The following is a 17,458-nucleotide window of genomic DNA, read 5'->3' as shown; positions in this document are numbered from 1 at the left end:
CCCACCCCGCCCTACCAATACCCTAACCGGCCCTACCCCAGACTCTAGTGTGCCAGACATTGTGTGAGCTGTTAGTACAACAACCGCCAGAGGTGACTGTTTTGGCTATTAACGTACTGTTGCACAGCTGAGGCCTTACCGTCTATGGGACATGATATGACTATATGCTCTCTCTTTCACTGTCACAAATGTGGCTGGTTACAAGAACATACATAATATAAATGTGTCTTTTATTTGGCAATCGTCGACGGTAATAAGAGGACAGAGCATAATAATGACCGTGTGCAGTTTCTTTATGAACATACAGAAACCAGGGACCACATATGTTGACTGGTTTCTCAGTAGAAGAGAGACAGTCTTGTCTCAAACGCCAGGCCGGCATGACCTAGCTTGCCTACAAAAGGGACTGGGATGCTGATTTCTAGATGAGTGGCCATCTAACAATAGCGTAATTAGCATGATTCCACAGTAGAGGGGCTGCCCAGATGAACTATGAGATTAACTCAGAAAATGAATGTACATATCTGAGATTAAAAAAGAGATTAGCGTGAAAAAGACTAGTGTGCTAATTTCCATTCTAGATCTTATAACAATTTAACAAAAAGCTACGAGAGTTTATCGGTGCAAGTAAATTGGCATTGCACATATTTGATAGATAGAGATACTATAGTGCCATTATATTAATGTTGAAGAGACATTTTACAGACTCATCTCTTGACAGGCTGGACATTAGAGGGCTGGAAACAGGTGAGCTGGAGCTGCATACTGCTCTTAAACTTATTCAGCAGCTCCTCCAGTAACCTAGAGAGAGAGAGAGAGAGAGAGAGAGCGAGAGAGAGAGAGAAGACAAGAGACAGAGGGAAAATAAGAGGTAGAATCATCCCCACTGTACTGTGCAGGTTGGCATTTTTCATCATGAATCTTGTTCTAGTGGCAGCTTGAACCTTAATGAATGACTTACTTTTTGTCTGCTCCGTTGTGTAGCTGGGGAAGGACCTCCAGAGCCTGCTTGAAGCTGGCGCTTAAACAAGATATACACAGTTAACACAACACCACACATACCAACAAATTATACTACACACACAGAAGGAGAGAGAGACATACCATAACACAAAGACAGACTCATAATAAGTCACAGAACCTGATTAAACCAGTTGGATTGCTGGTAAAGTTCTGCTTAAGTCACAGAACCTGATTAAACCAGTTAGATTGCTGGTAAAGTTCTGCTTAAGTCACATAACCTGATTAAACTAGTTGGATTGCTGGTAAAGTTCTGCTTAAGTCACAGAACCTGATTAAATTAGTTGGATTGCTGGTAAAGTTCTGCTTAAGTCACAGAACCTGATTAAATTAGTTGGATTGCTGTTCTGCTTATTCAACTAGTTGGATTGCTGGTAAAGTTCTGCTTAAGTCACAGAACCTGGATTCAACTAGTTCTGCTGGTAAAGTTCTGCTTAAATCACAGAACCTGATTAAACTAGGATTTGGTAAAGTTCTGCTTTGAACCTGGTAGTTGGTTCCTTAAATCCAGAACCTGGCTGGTAAGGTTCTGCTTAAATCACAGAACCTGATTAAATTAGTTGGATTGCTGGTAAAGTTCTGCTTTCGCTTCCTTTTCCATATACCACCAGGTGATGACGACTAGAGGTGTGGGGAAGATGAATGTGATTTACAGGAATGAAAGTGAGAGTAATGTATAATCTCTGTAATTCATGTACATTTGTATAGTATGCACAGTGTATGGAAGTGTAGTGTATGTGTACGTGTGGTAAACAGGTGTGTAGTGGTGTACAGTGTCAGTGGGGGTTCTATGGGCCTTACTGGCTCTCAGATGACAGGTAGGAGGCTACAGCATCTCTCAGAGAATCTATCTCCAAACGGGCCTGCAGAGAGAGAAAGAGAGGGATGAAAGAGGATAAAGAGAAAGAAAGGAATTGATAAAAGCATATACGGATATACTTAGGGTACTTAAAGTATCAAAGCTGTAGAGTGAGCAGTATATAGTAGTTTCACGAGTCAGGATCCAGATGCAGACACAGGAGGCGAATAGTTCGATACTCAGAATATTTATTATACAAAGGGGCAAGCAAAGGGCAGGTCGAGGGCAGGCAGTGGTTCGTAATTCAAGGCAGGGTCAAACAGGGACAGAAACGGCAGCCAGGCTCAGGGTCAGGACAGGCAGAAAGGTCAGATCTGGGAAGACTAGAAAAACAAAACTTGAGAGCAAGAGAAACAGGAACAGGAGACACAGGGCAGTGAGACAGAGGTTTAATCCTAGACACATGGAAAGTGGGATGTATACAGAGGGTGCGGGTCAACAGAAGACGAACAGCAATGGGGCTAAGGACTTTAGAGATGGGGAAAGGGGGGGAGTTTACAGGACTCACCCGGAGTGCAGAGCCATACCCTCTGCCCGAGACGATAGCGGGTAGCCAGGGTCCGGCGCTCTTCTTAAGACCACCTCCAGGTATCGTAGACAAGCGGACCGCAACCGGGCCCCGGCTACCAGCTATACCTCTTCCAGGTATGCCGACGGCGGTGGACAAACATCTGGAGCCGAGGGTGTTGACCTCTTCCTCAGGGAAGAGCCGGGGCTGATAACCCACGGAGCACTCGGAGGACGAGAGACCAATGGCCGAGCAGGGAAGGGTGTTCTGGGCGTATTCCACCCACACAAGTTATTGGCTCCAGGTGGGTGCGGTTGGCTGAGATGAGGCACTGAAGAGACATCACCAGGTCCTGATTGGCAAGCTCCGACTGGCCGCTAGATTCAATCCAGGAGGACTGGCTGGCTGACGACCCAATGAGGTTGCAGAAAGCCTTCCAGAATCGTGACGAGAACTGAAGACCACGATCCGAGACTATGTCGACCAGAAGTCCATGGATTTGGAAGACGTGCTGTACCACGAGTTGGGCCGTCTCCTAGGCTGATGGTAATTTGGGAAGGGGGGTTAAATGGGCGGCTTTGGAAAACCGATCCACCACCGGTGATGTTGCCATCAGACGGGGGGAGACCAATGACAAAGTTCAGGGATATATGGGATCAGGGGCGATGAGGAACAGGGAGTGGTTGAAGGAGGCCGGCTGGAGCTTGCCGCGGAGTCTTAATCTCACCCTGGGGATTAAGACGATGGGAAAGGAAAGAGCAGGGATGCAGCTTTTGGTCCTGGGAAGAACACTGGGACAGGACGGCTCTCACTCCAACGTCCGAGGTGTCAACCTCCACTACGAACTGACAGGACGGGTCCGGATGGGGGCTGTTGTGAACCGGTGTTTGAGACCCAAAAACGCCCGGTCAGCAGCTGGGGACCACGTGAATGGAACCTTGGGTGAGGTGAGTGCAGAGAGGGGGAAGCCAGGGTGCTTTAGTCCCGGATGAAGTGGCGGTAGAAATGTGCAAACCCAAGGAAACGCTGCAGCTTCACTCTTGAAGTGGGGCCACTCCACCACCGCTCTCACCTTGTCCGGATCAATCTAAATGTTCCCCGGCAGCGATGACGTATCCCAATAAAGGAGATGGTGGAGCGATGAAATTCACACTTCTAGTTCTTCAGGAGGTGCTGGAGGACTTGTCGGATGTGGAGAACACACTCCTGAACCGAATGGGAATAGACAGCGATTTTGTCAAGGTAGACAAACACGAACCAGTTCAACATGTCACGGAGCACATCATTGACCAGAGCCTGGAACACTGTGGAGGTGTTGGTCAGTCCGAATGGCATAACCAGACACTCGTAGTGCCCATTAGCTGTGTTAAAGTCTGTCTTCTATTCGTGTCCTTCCCGTATCCGAACCAGATGGTAGGCGTTCCGAAGGTCCAACTTCGAGAATACGGTCTCCCCCTGGAGACACTCGAAAGCCGAGGAGTGTTGGCGGGTAATGGTTCTTTACCGAGATGTCATTAACTAGGGCAGGTGTTCCGCTAGCGGAGCCCCTCGACAACATTCCACTGAAAAGGAAGCGCATGAAATTCAAAAATATTTTTTTGAAATATTTAACTTTCACACATTAACAAATCCAATACAGCAAATGAAAGATAAACTTCTTGTTAATCTACCCATCGTGTCCGATTTCAAAAAGGCTTTACAGCGAAAGCACAACATATGATTAGGTCATAGCCAAGTCAAAAAAACAGAGCCATTTCTCCTGCCAAACATAATATTAATCACTAACCTTTGATGATCTTCATCAGATGACACTCCTAGGACATCATGTATGTTTGTTCGATAATGTGAATATTTACTTCCCAAAATCTCAGTTTACATTGGCGCGTTACGTGCAGGAATGTTTTGATTCCAAAACATCAGGTGATTTTGCAGAAATACTCAAATACTCATACTCAGAAATAAACATTGATAAAAGATACAAGTGTTATTCACAGAATTAAAGATAGACTTCTCCTTAATGCAACCGCTGTGTCAGATTAAAGAAAAACGGAAAAAGCATAATCTGAGTAAAACGCTCAGAGCCCAATCCAGCCAAAGAAATATCTGCCATGTTGGAGTCAACAGAAGTTAGAAATAACATTATAATAACATAACATTATAAATATTCACTTACCTTTGATGATCTTCATCAGAAGGTACTCCCAGGAATCCCAGTTTGACAATAAATGACTGATTTGTTCCATAAAGTCCATCATTTATGTCCAAATAGTCACTTGTTGTTAGCGTGTTCAGCCCAGTAATCCATCTTCATGAGGCGTGAGCACCACGTCCAGACAAAAACTCAAAAAGTTCCGTTACAGGTCGTAGAAACAAGGCAAACGATGTATGGAATCAATCTTTAGGATGTTTTTAACATAAATCATCAATACGGTTCCTACCGGAGAATTCCATTGTCTGTAGAAAAGCACTGGAACGAGAGCTAACTCTGTCGGGAACGCACATCACGAGCCTGAGACACTCTGCCAGACCCATGACTCATTCAGCTCCCATTCCCCCCTCCTTTATAGCAGAAGCCTGAAACAAGTTTCTAAAGACGGATGACATCTAGTGGAAGCCTTTGGAAGTGCAACTTGACCCCATAGACACTGTGTATTTGGTAGGCCAAGCTTTGAAAAACTACAAACCTCAGATTTACCACTTCCTGGTTGGATTTTTCTCAGGTTTTCGCCTGCCATATGAGTTCTATTATACTCACAGACATCATTCAAACATACTAATAATAATCATATGCATATAGTAGCATCTGGGACAGAGTAGGAGGCAGTTCACTCTGGGCACGCTATTCATCAAAAAGTGAAAATGCTGCCCCCTATCCCAAAAATGTTAAGGCCCCAGTAGTCAACACACGGCATGGTTTTGTCCTTCTTCTCCACAAAGAAGAACCCTGCGCTGGCAGGGGAGGAAGAAGGATGAATGAACCCTGCTCCCAGAGAGTTCTCAACGTACCCTTCGATGGTCCTAATCTACGGGCAAGACAGGTAATAAAGCCACCCCAAGGCGGTGTAGTGCCAGGGAGGAGGTCAATGGCGCAGTCAAACAGTTGATGCGGAGGAAGAGATGTGGCGCGCGCCTTGTTGAAAACCTCCCAGAGGTCCTGATACTCCACGGGAACTGCGGAGAGATCCAAGGCTTTCCCCAAGCCGAAGGAGGATGTCCAGGGGTGGGCTGCGCTCCAAGGCAGAACGGTAGGCAGGCTCAGAACAGGCAGAACGGGTTCCAACCCAGGATAGAGCCCGTAGCCCAGTCGATCAGGGGGTTGTGCCTCTGGAGCCACGACAAAACCCAAAACCACAGCTGCGTGAGGACATTCAATGAGCAGGAACCGCATGGACTCACTGTGATTCCCTGACACTCGCAGGTTAATAGGAATAGTACTGTGGGTAACCCTGCCAATAGAGCGTCCATCCAATGCTCTGGCGTCCATGGGAACGGAGAGGAGTTGTGTGGACATACCCAGCTCCGACACCAGGGTAGTGTCTATAAAGCTCTCATCGGCCCCAGAGTCCACGAGTACCTGAGAGATTTAAAATCGGTCACCCCACAACAGGATAGCATGGAGAGGAGTATGAGTAATGGGAGCTGGGAAACTCCCTGTATGACCCACCAGGGTATTCGTACCTACTGATGAGCCTGGGCTTTTTACTGGACAGTAATGTAATGTCCTGAAATTCCACAATACATACAGCTTTTAGAGCTCAGTCTGTGTAAACATTCCTCAAGGGACAATCTAGCCCTGTCCAGTTGCATGGGCACCGTAGGAGGCGAGTCGACAGTCCTCAATGATTTCTGAGGGAACTTTGGTGATATTGGAATCTCTTGGGAATGCAAGCGTCACGGATTTCCAGGGTTCTTCGGAGGCGAGGGGAATATCGTGGACGGGTGCGTGTGCCCGGGATCAGACCTTTCTGTACTGCGTTCCAGTAGTCGCCCAACGATCCTTATGGGTAAGGCTATGAGAGAGTCGAGGTCCAAGGGCAGCTCCCGGGCTACGAGGTTGTCCTTAATTCACACTGATAATCCATGAAGGAACATGTCGAACAGGGATTCTGGGGTACAGGCACACTCAGTGGCTAAAGTGCAAAAGTCTACTGCATATTCTGCCACACTACAGGGGTCTTGACACAGTTGAAGTAGCTTTACGAGCCACCTCTCTCTCAGACAACAGAGAGTCGAACACCTTCCTTACATCTGCCATGAAATCCTCCAGCCTAAGGCAACCAGTGGATTGTTGCTCCAACACCGCCGTAGCCCAGGCGAGTGCCCTCCCGGAAATCAGCGTTATAAGATATGTTATCTTAGAATGGTCAGACAGAAATGTAGAGGGCTGCAGCTCGAAAATGAGGGAGCGCTGGGAGAGAAACACCCGGCAGCTTCTGGGATCACCAGCATAGCGCTTCGGAGGAGGTAAGCCGGGGTAGGCTAAGGAGAAACGCCGCTGGTAGCGGGCTTACGGAGAGTCTGGGAGGTTACCGTAGTGGCTTGCTGCCTGGTAGATAAACTGCGGAATAGCTCCAGTAATGCATTGAAAGCATGGTCATGGTGTTCTGCCATGGTCTGGAGTCTTTCCATAAGCCTATGAAGGCACTTCCAATGTCTTCCAATGGTAGCTCCTTGGGAGAAGACAGCGTTGGCCAGTTCGTACTACCATAACTCAGGATATGACCCAGATGCAGAGACAGGAGGCAGATTGTATAATAAATATTCTGCATATCGTACTAAGGGGCAGTTAAAGGGCCATTCGAGGGCAGGCAGTTCGTAATCCAAGGCAAGGTCAAACAGGCGCAGAACGGTAGGCAGGCTCAGGGTCAGGACAGGCAGAACGGTAGGCAGGCTCAGGGTCAGGACAGGCAGAACGGTAGGCAGGCTCAGGGTCAGGACAGGCAGAACGGTAGGCAGGCTCAGGGTCAGGACAGGCAGAACGGTAGGCAGGCTCAGGGTCAGGACAGGCAGAATGGTAAGACCTGACAAGACAAGACATACTTGCAATAGACAAACATAAAACGCAGGTATGAATACACAGGGTATAATGGGGAAAAATAGGAGACACCTGGTGGGGGGTGGAGACAAGCACAAGACAGGTGAAACAGATCAGGGGTGTGACAAGTAGGTAGTACAGCTGGTTTGGAAGAGGTAGTTGGGGGTTACTGTGGTCAGTAAAAGAGGGTGAATCCCCGCACAATTAGCCCATTTGACTTACCCGAGAGAGTGGCAAACTGAAAGTGTGTGTGTACCTGTATGGCCCCGTTCTTGCTGAAGGAGGAGACGCACTGCATCAGGCGACTCATCTCTTCCGCCACAGCCTCAATGATTCTACTCAAAATCCTGGGAACTAGGTCCTTAGACACTGTAAAGACCTAAATTAGAGAGAGAGGGTTAGATTGGAGGTGTCCACTGATTCAATGAATTATGTAAGTCTACTGATTTAATGTAATTAACAGTGAGATGTTCTAGTCATTGTACAGAAAAGCAGTGGTCTAAGGCACTGCATCGTAGGACTAGAGGCGTTACTACAGACCCGAGTTCATTCCTGGGCTGTGCCACAACCAGCTGTGGCCGGGAGTCCCGTAGGACAGTGCATAATTGGCCCAGCGTTGCCCGGCTTTGGGAAGGGTTAGGTTTTACTTGGCTCATCTCTCCCTAGCGACTCCTTGTGGCGGGCTGGGTGCCTGCAGGCTGACCCTGGTGTTTCCTCCGACACATTGGTGCGGCTGGCTTCCGGGTTAAGCTGGCGGGTGTTAAGGAGCGCAATTAGCCGGGTCATGTTTTGGAGGACACGACTCCACTTTCGCCTCTCCCGAGCCCGTTGGGGAGTTGCAGTGACGAGACAAGAACGAAATGTGGGGAGAAAAAGTCAAATACAAAAACATTTTAGTCGTGAGTCTTTGAGTACAAGAATTACCTCTGCATGGACAGTGATGATGTTCACCAATGCTTCTTTCAGGTAGTTCCTCACACCTGTAGGAGAATAGTTTCACAATGACATCAAAACCCAGTCCAACACCCAAACCTGATAAAATGAAAATGATCCCAGACCAAACATTGACACGTTTTCTTTTACAATAAGACCAGACTAAAATGGAGTGGGTGTGGAACAAAAGTTGTGTCAAGCTTGGAGTTCTATTGTTGTCTGGCATTAAGGCGGCACTAGTGTCAAACACACATTCATTTGCAATTTCGACTTATTAAAGCCAGCGTTCTGCTACTTTCTGTTGAGTAAGGATTGGTCATTTACCGGTCTTATACCAGCGCTGACTTTTTTATCCTGGCAATTTCATGATATAATTAAAATGTACATTTATTTATTGTTGTTGTTTAAAACAAAACAGATTTTAGATATTATTAGAATGATTCACCGTCCTGGCTTTATTGCGAGATCGTCCGTGGTGCGCATGCAATGCAACTTCTGGAGAAGTGTGAATGTCATCTGATCTGTTAGATGGTTATGATTATGTTTATAAAATTATATTTGGCAGCAGTATAACGGTCAGTGGGCATTCTCCTTTATTCTTTATATTGGCTCTTTGTGCAGCTACTGTGATGGGATGTGTGTTACACCCTCCACAGACTGTTTTAATATTATATGCACACAGTGAGAAATGATGGTGCCTGTTAGTGTATTTAGAGAGAGCCTATTTTAAACAAATGGTTTCAATTGTTTAGTATTGATTAGAATTATTCGCTCTCGGGGCCTCCCGTTTGAGGCGTCACTAAAGACCCTGGATCAATCCCAGCTGGCCGTGACATGGAGACCCATGAGACGGCGCACAATTGACCCAGTGTCGTCCGGGTTAGGGAAGGGTTTGACCGGCCGGGATTTCCTTGTCCGATCGCGCTCTAGCGACTCCTTGTGGTGGGCCAGGTGCCTGCAATGTGACTTCGATGAAGTCGAAGGTGTTTCTTCCGACACATTGGTGCGGCTGGCTTCCGGGTTAAGTGAGCAGTGTGTCAAGAAGCAGTAGGGCTTGGCAGGGTTGTGTTTCGGAGGACGCAGACCGTCGCCTCTCCCGAGTCTGAAGGGGAGTTACAGTGATGAGACAAGACTAACTAACAATTGGAAATCACAAAAAAGGGGTAAAAGTACAAAAAAATATATAGGAGTTTAAGTCGGAAGCTTACATACACTTAGGATGGAGTCATTAAAACTTGTTTTTCAACCACTATGCCATCTATTTTGTGAAGTGCACCAGTCCCTCTTGCAGCAAAGCACCCCACAACATGACACTGCCACCCCCGTGCTTCACGGTTGGGATGGGGTTCTTCGGCTTGCAAGCCTCCCCCTTTTTCCTCCAAACATAACGATGGTCATTATGGCCAAAAAGTTATATTTTTGTTTCATCAGACCAGAGGTCATTTTTCCAAAAAGTAAGATCTTTGTCCACATGTGCAGTTGCAACCCGTAGTCTGGCTTTTCTACAGCGCTTTTGGAGCAGTGGCTTCTCCCTTGCGGAGCGGCCTTTCAGGTTATGCCGATATAGAACTCGTTTTACTGTGGATATAGATACTTCTGTATCTGTTTCCTCCAGCATCTGAGACAGAACACGTCTTCCTTCTGAGCGGTATGACGGCTGCGTGGTCCCATGGTGTTTGGTCAATATGGCCAAACCGTTCTATTTCATCAGACCATCAGTTGCAAACCATAGTCTGGTCTTCCTGGCTGATCGGCCTTTCAGGTTGTGTCGATATAGGACTTGTTTTACTGTGGATATAGATACTTTTGTACCGGTTTCCTCCAGCATCTTCACAAGGTCCTTTGCTGTTGTTCTGGGATTGATTTGCACTTCTCGCACCAAAGTATGTTCATCTCTGGGAGACAGAACGCGTCTCCTTCCCGAGCGGTATGAAGGCTGCGTGGTCCCATGGTGTTTATACTTGCGTACTATTGGTTGTACAGATGAACGTTTGGAAATTGCTCACAAGGATGAACCAGGCTTGTGGAGGTCTACATTTCATTTCCTGAGGTCTTGGCTGATTTCTTTTGATTTTACCATGATGTCGAGCAAAGAGGTACTGAGTTGGAAGGTAGGCCTTGAAATACAACCACAGGTACACCTCCAATTGACTCAAATTATGTCAATTAGCCTATCAGAGCTTCTAAAGCCATGACATAATTTTTTCTGGAATTTTCCAAGCTGTTTAAAGGCACAGTTAACTTACTGTCTGTAAACTTCTGATCCACTGGAATTGTGATACAGTGAATTATAAGTGAAATAATCTGTAAACAATTGTTGTGTCAGGCACAAAGTAGATGTTCTAACAGACTTGCCAAAACTATAGTTTGTTACCAAGAAATATGTGGAGTGGTTGAAAAACAAGTTTTAATGACCCCAACCTAAGTGTATGTAAACATCCTGACTTCAACTGTAGTTGATTTTATTAAAAAAAACATAGGGTTTGTCTATATATGGAAAAATACACATTTAAACATTTTTACCAATTGATTAGTCGAAATAAGACGACTTTTGGCCGACCAAGATTATTATTTTTTTGTCGGGGACAGCCCTAAACAAGTGACATCATTAAGGGATCATAGCTTTCACCTGGATTCAACTGGTCAGTCATGGAAAGAGCATAATGTTCTTTACACTCAATGTATATTTCCATGTTGAAGCCATGCAATTACTTAGAACAATGTGGACTGCGAACAGGTTCAAGTTAACGTATTTCGCAAAGATGGGACATGTTGTTACGTTGTTTCTGTAAGACGGGATAGGTCTACATGTTGTTACGTTGTTTCTGTTAGATGGGATAGGTCTACATGTTGTTACGTTGTTTCTGTAAGATGGGATAGGTCTACATGTTGTTACGTTGTTTCTGTAAGATGGGATAGGTCTACATGTTGTTACGTTGTTTCTGTAAGACGGGATAGGTCTACATGTTGTTACGTTGTTTCTGTAAGACGGGATAGGTCTACATGTTGTTACGTTGTTTCTGTAAGATGGGATAGGTCTACATGTTGTTACGTTGTTTCTGTAAGACGGGATAGGTCTACATGTTGTTACGTTGTTTCCGTAAGATGGGATAGGTCTACATGTTGTTACGTTGTTTCTGTAAGATGGGATAGGTCTACATGTTGTTACGTTGTTTCCGTAAGATGGGATAGGTCTACATGTTGTTACGTTGTTTCTGTAAGACGGGATAGGTCTACATGTTGTTTCTGTAAGATGGGATAGGTCTACATGCTGTTACGTTGTTTCTGTAAGATGGGATAGGTCTACATGTTGTTTCTGTAAGACGGGATAGGTCTACATGTTGTTACGTTGTTTCTGTAAGATGGGATAGGTCTACATGTTGTTTCTGTAAGATGGGATAGGTCTACATGTTGTTACGTTGTTTCTGTAAGATGGGATAGGTCTACATGTTGTTTCCGTAAGACGGGATAGGTCTACATGTTGTTACGTTGTTTCTGTAAGATGGGATAGGTCTACATGTTGTTACGTTGTTTCTGTAAGATGGGATAGGTCTACATGTTGTTACGTTGTTTCTGTAAGATGGGATAGGTCTACATGTTGTTACGTTGTTTCTGTAAGATGGGATAGGTCTACATGTTGTTACGTTGTTTCTGTAAGATGGGATAGGTCTACATGTTGTTACGTTGTTTCTGTAAGCTACTTAACAAACTATAACGGACTAACATTGCAATTGGAGTTGATGACAATGCAATACATAAAACAAACAACTTGAAGCAACCACGTATTTAGCTATGGAGCACATTCTCATTGGCCAGTGAGGGGCCAAGTCTCGACACACCCACAACTGGTTTATTCATCAAAACCCAGCCCTTTGGCGCCACAGCCAGCAACGGCGGCCATAATTCTGGATGTGAAAATAGCTAAAATAGTTCTGACAAAGCCCTGAACCTATTGCGCTACCGTCAGCACTTAGATTGAACATTTTGTTAGATCTGTCCGAAAAATGCGCCTGGTCTTGGTCTTTCTAATGAGAAAGTGGTTTATAGACCCACATTCACTCTGGGGAATGGTGGATGCATAAATATAGCCACCACTAACGAGCCATGTTGAAAAGACAATAGAAGAGTTGTATGCTGGTGTCTGGTACTTTAGGTTAATACTTCCAAGGGGCGCTGTGAGAGTAATACCACGAGAGAAAAAAAAGAGACCAAAACCAGCGAAAGTTGTCTTGCTTTTTCCGCAGGTAATGGTTTGCAGCATGCCCATACTAAATCACACACACATATAGGCTAGGCCTACACACGCTAAGCCAGTGAAAGTATCATATCCTATTCCTTATAGTTGTGGTTATGAAGTCCAAATGTTCCTGTTTCACTATTAGCAGAACACACACACACACACTTTCACTCCTTGGAGCATTTTGGAGGTGGGGGAGTGGGGTTATGTCAAACACACACACACACACACTGATTAACTTCCTGTTCCGTAAGGTACGTAAAACCACCAAGTTTCACCTGGTCTCACTGCACATCCGTGTGCATGTGTGTGTGTGTGTGTGCATGGACTTTTGCACACACACCCAAAACCACAGACCATAATGATATATTGTCCATGTCACTACTTATATCGGACCAATTTAGATTGTGTGTGTGTGTGTGTGTGTGTGTGTGTGTGTATAGAACGAAGATTCACTGAGAATTCATGTTTGACATTTCCTGCACTGTGCAGATGACACACACAAGGAGCTCCCCCACCCACAAAAAAACAAAACAACTTCTTAAGAGAGAATATATAGAGAAAATGAAAGAGAGAGAGAGAGAGAGGAAAAATATACAGACATCAGGCCCATAGAGTATACTCATATTTGAACCCCTGGCTAAGTGCATCCAAGCACTGTTTACAGTAACACTTCAAACAGACACACAGAGACATCACAGTATGTACTCCACATATGACATACACACACACACCACAAAACACACACCGGGCTGCTCAGACAGTCCCCTGAATTCCCCTGTCAGATTTAGTATATTTTGAGGTAAGCCAAAAGACTACAGAGTGCCTTCGAAAAGTTCAGACCCCTTGATAAAATCATTTCCCCCCCCTCAAATCTACACAGAATTCCCCCATAATATCCCATTTACATACGTATTCAGACCCTTTCCTTAGTACTTTGTTGAATCACCTTTGGCAGCGATTACCACTGAGTCTTCTTGGGTATGTCGCTACAAGCTTGGCACACCTGTGTTTGGGGAGTTTCTCCCATTCTTCTCTGCAGATCATTTCAAGCTCTGTCAGGATGGATGAGGAGCGCTGCTGCACAGCCATTTTCAGGTCTCTCATTTTGCACAGCCATTTTCAGGCCTAAGAGTTCAACCTTGGTTTCATCAGACCAGAGAATCATGGTCTGAGAAACTTCAGGTTCCGTTTGGCAAACTCCAAGCGGGCTGTCATGTGCCTTTTACTGAAGAGTGGCTTCCGTCTGGCCACTCTACCATAAAGGCCTGATTGGTGGAGTGCTGCAGAAGGTTCTCCCATCTCCACTGAGAAACTCTAGAGCTCTGTCAGAGTGACCATCAGGTTCTTGGTCACCTCCCTGACCAAGGCCCTTCTCCCCGATTGCTCAGTTTGGCCGGGCGGTCAGCTCTAGGAAGAGTCTTGGTGGTTCCAAACTTCTTCCATTTAAGAATGATGGAGGCCACTGTGTTGTTGAGGACCTTCAATGCTGCAGAAATGTTTTGGTACCCTTCACCAGATATGTGCCTCCACACAATCCTGTCTCGTGCTCTATGGACAATTCCTTCGAAATCATGGCTTAGTTTTTGCTCTGACATGCACAGTCAACTGTGGGACCTTATATAGACAGATGTGTGCCTTTCAAAATCATGTCCAATCAATTGAAGTTACCACAGGTGGACTCCAATCAAGATGGAGAAACATCTCAAGGATGATCAATGGAAACAGGATCCACCTGAACTCAATTTCAAGTCTCATAGTAAAGGGTCTGAATCCTTATGTTTTCAAATGTTTTCACTTTGTCGTTATGGGGTATTCTGTGTAGCTTGCTGAGGATTAAAAAAAATGTATTTTATCAATTTTAGAACAAGGCTGTAATGTAACAAAATGTGGAAAAAGTCAAGGGGTCTGAATATTTTCCCGAAGGCACTATAGGTCAGGGGTTATTATGTGTGGTCCTTCTGTAGCTCAGTTGGTAGAGCATGGCGCTTGTAACGCCAGGGTAGTGGGTTCGATTCCCGGGACCACCCATACGTAGAATGTATGCACACATGACTGTAAGTCGCTTTGGATAAAAGCGTCTGCTAAATGGCATATATTATTATTATTTATTATATTATGGGTAAACCCCCCCTCTCTCTGTCACACCTGTGGCTTGGCTCAGAAACTCAACATTGCGAAAGGCAATCTCTGAATTTTAAAAGTCCATCAACAGTGCAGAGGTCGTTAATCTGTGTTTGTTTGAATCCTGGCCATAGCGCATAATGTCCTGCGATTAAGGTGTGCAGTCCCTCCATTTGAAGTAGACCTGTGTGTGTGTGTGTGTATACCTGTGGGTGTTCCGCAGTCCCTCCAATTGAAGTAGACAGCATAGACCTGTGTGTGTGTATACCTGTGGGTGTTCCGCAGTCCCTCCAATTGAAGTAGACAGCATAGACCTGTGTGTGTGTATACCTGTGGGTGTTCCGCAGTCTCTCCAGTCGAAGTGTCCAGCATAGACCTGTGTGTGTGTATACCTGTGGGTGTTCCGCAGTCCCTCCAATTGAAGTAGACCTGTGTGTGTGTGTGTGTGTATACCTGTGGGTGTTCCGCAGTCCCTCCATTTGAAGTAGACCTGTGTGTGTGCATGTATACCTGTGGGTGTTCCGCAGTCCCTCCAATTGAAGTAGACCTGTGTGTGTGTGTGTGTGTATACCTGTGGGTGTTCCGCAGTCCCTCCATTTGAAGTAGACCTGTGTGTGTGTGTGTATACCTGTGGGTGTTCCGCAGTCCCTCCATTTGAAGTAGACCTGTGTGTGTGTGTGTGTGTATACCTGTGGGTGTTCCGCAGTCCCTCCATTTGAAGTAGACCTGTGTGTGTGTGTGTGTGTGTATATACCTGTGGGTGTTCCGCAGTCCCTCCATTTGAAGTAGACCTGTGTGTGTGTGTGTGTGTGTATGTATACCTGTGGGTGTTGTAGTCCCTCCAATTGAAGTAGACCTGTGTGTGTGTGTGTATACCTGTGGGTGTTCCGCAGTCCCTCCAATTGAAGTAGACCTGTGTGTGTGTGTGTGTATGTATACCTGTGGGTGTTCCGCAGTCTCTCCAATTGAAGTAGACCTGTGTGTGTGTGTGTATACCTGTGGGTGTTCCGCAGTCCCTCCAATTGAAGTAGACCTGTGTGTGTGTGTGTGTATGTATACCTGTGGGTGTTCCGCAGTCCCTCCAATTGAAGTAGACCTGTGTGTGTGTGTGTGTGTGTGTGTGTGTATACCTGTGGGTGTTCCGCAGTCTCTCCAGTCAAAGTGTCCAGCATAGACCTGTGTGTGTGTATACCTGTGGGTGTTCCGCAGTCTCTCCAGTCAAAGTGTCCAGCATAGATGCCTGGTTCCAGGGATCCTACGATGGGATCAGACTTCCTCTCGGTGTAGGAATCAAACAAACTCTCATCCAGCTCCTTCACAGCATGTACAGTCACCTGGAAACAGAGGTAGAGACAAACCTAATTAACACAGCTACATAAACACTAACCTGGGAGCAGATGTCAATTGATTTGATTTAGAAATCCCTTCCAACATCAGCAGTTGTCGCAAAGTGCTTTTTACAGTAACTTTATTGATGGTCTTATAGTCACAATATAGTTCCCTAGGCAAAAACAAGGGCTCAAAAACCCAATAAACTGCCCTGAGTGGCTTTGAACCAACTGCTACAGGCTGCTCAGCTGTCTTTACGGGAAGGTCCAATATGTGAGAGAGAGAACGAGACTGACTCAGAGATCTGACATTTAAGTGTTTAAAGAGAAAGTGAGTGTAACTGCTCTGCCCTGAAACAAACTTCTTTCTCATCATATCTTTGGTGACAAACATTCTTCTTCACAGAACAGCAAAAACTAAACACCAAAATATCTAAGGGGCCGTTTGTTGTTTCTGACACACAGCAAGCTAAAGTTGCAGCTTCCCAAGGTTGTGCGTGTGTGTGTGTGTGTGTGTGTGTGTGTGTGTGTGTGTGTGTGTGTCTCTACTCACCCGTGTGATCTTCTCAGTCCCGGTGAATCCGTGTCGCTCAAAGTGTTCAGCCAGATTAAGGAAGGTGTGTTTCTCCAGGTACTGGCAGTTACTGAGGATGATCAGCAGACGCTGCTCCTACACACACACGCACGTGCAAGTACACACACAAACACACAGAATTTGAATTTGTCATATTGAGTGGTCTCTGAACATCATCTGCCAGTAATCTCATCATTGACTCCAACCCTGTTTTACTGGAATTGACTGATGTTTTACTGCATACTAGACAGTCCGGGTTTCCCTCTGATACAAGTTAAATGAGAACAGCTACCTCACTAGTGGAACAGGTAGGGTTCACTCTTAACACAAGAACTGTCACAGGGCTACTGACCTTTCATTTGGTCAATTAATTTTTGATTTTTTTTTAATGTCCTGCTCCTTCCCTGACTTTTCCTAAATGTTTGTATTTTACACTGCTCAGTCAGCATTTTGAAATCACAAACAGAAAAGTAGAGCCATTTTTAACCATTTGTTTCCACACCTTTTCCCAACTTAACCCGCCAAGACAATGTGCTGTTGGACGTTGGTACCCAGTCAGGTACTAATGAGTCTCTCCCTCTCCTCACTGAATGAATGTCAAATAGGTGAATGGGCGATAATTGTGCACCTTTACTTCACAATTTAATTTAAAATGAGGCCTAACTGAATGATAAGGACAGACAATAGTGTAATTATGCGTTTGTGTTATGCCTATTTAAATCAGCAGCCAATAATTGTATAATAACCTCAAGGAGAGGGGGTGAGGCCAAGAGTACTAATCTGGAGGAAGTGTTTGGAGTCAAAAAAAAAAAATGATCGTCGGGTCCCAGGTGGAGTAAA

The 17,458-nt window shown here is 45.5% G+C and overlaps 1 protein-coding gene and 1 long non-coding RNA gene across 13 annotated transcripts in view; one reads left to right on the top strand and one right to left on the bottom strand.

Annotated features, from left to right (window-relative positions):
• Positions 1 to 209: 209 nt before the first annotated feature.
• Positions 210 to 17,458, bottom strand: part of LOC118358607 (exocyst complex component 2) — a 104,741-nt gene continuing 87,492 nt past the window's right edge. For 8 of the 9 annotated variants that reach the window (XM_052480016.1, XM_052480015.1, XM_052480013.1 and 5 more), the window contains 7 exons: positions 16,598 to 16,714; positions 15,909 to 16,050; positions 8,347 to 8,402; positions 7,679 to 7,801; positions 1,822 to 1,883; positions 962 to 1,021; positions 210 to 801 (listed from right to left, as the gene is read on the bottom strand). In XM_052480016.1, coding sequence (XP_052335976.1) covers positions 708 to 801; positions 962 to 1,021; positions 1,822 to 1,883; positions 7,679 to 7,801; positions 8,347 to 8,402; positions 15,909 to 16,050; positions 16,598 to 16,714 — 654 coding nt within the window. In that variant the 3' untranslated portion in view covers positions 210 to 707. Of the gene's footprint in view, positions 802 to 961; positions 1,022 to 1,821; positions 1,884 to 7,678; positions 7,802 to 8,346; positions 8,403 to 15,046; positions 15,109 to 15,846; positions 16,051 to 16,597; positions 16,715 to 17,458 lie in introns of those variants that run through there. The other variant, XR_008079888.1, reaches the window with a different exon arrangement.
• Positions 10,597 to 14,897, top strand: LOC127911969 (uncharacterized). Of its 4 annotated transcripts, none has more exons than XR_008079889.1 (3): positions 10,597 to 11,157; positions 11,236 to 11,656; positions 11,688 to 14,897. It is a non-coding gene; the product is annotated as an uncharacterized LOC127911969 (long non-coding RNA). The 4 variants fall into 4 exon arrangements; XR_008079892.1 differs by lacking the exon at positions 10,597 to 11,157 and having other exon boundaries at positions 11,182 to 11,391; positions 11,470 to 11,656; XR_008079891.1 differs by lacking the exon at positions 10,597 to 11,157 and having other exon boundaries at positions 11,182 to 11,430; positions 11,548 to 11,656.

The sequence above is a fragment of the Oncorhynchus keta genome, chromosome 26 (genome assembly GCF_023373465.1).
Source record: "Oncorhynchus keta strain PuntledgeMale-10-30-2019 chromosome 26, Oket_V2, whole genome shotgun sequence".
Taxonomy (NCBI): Eukaryota; Metazoa; Chordata; class Actinopteri; order Salmoniformes; family Salmonidae; genus Oncorhynchus; species Oncorhynchus keta.
The sequence above is the reverse complement of the archived record's forward strand: the minus strand, read 5'-3'. Positions and strand labels throughout refer to the sequence as shown.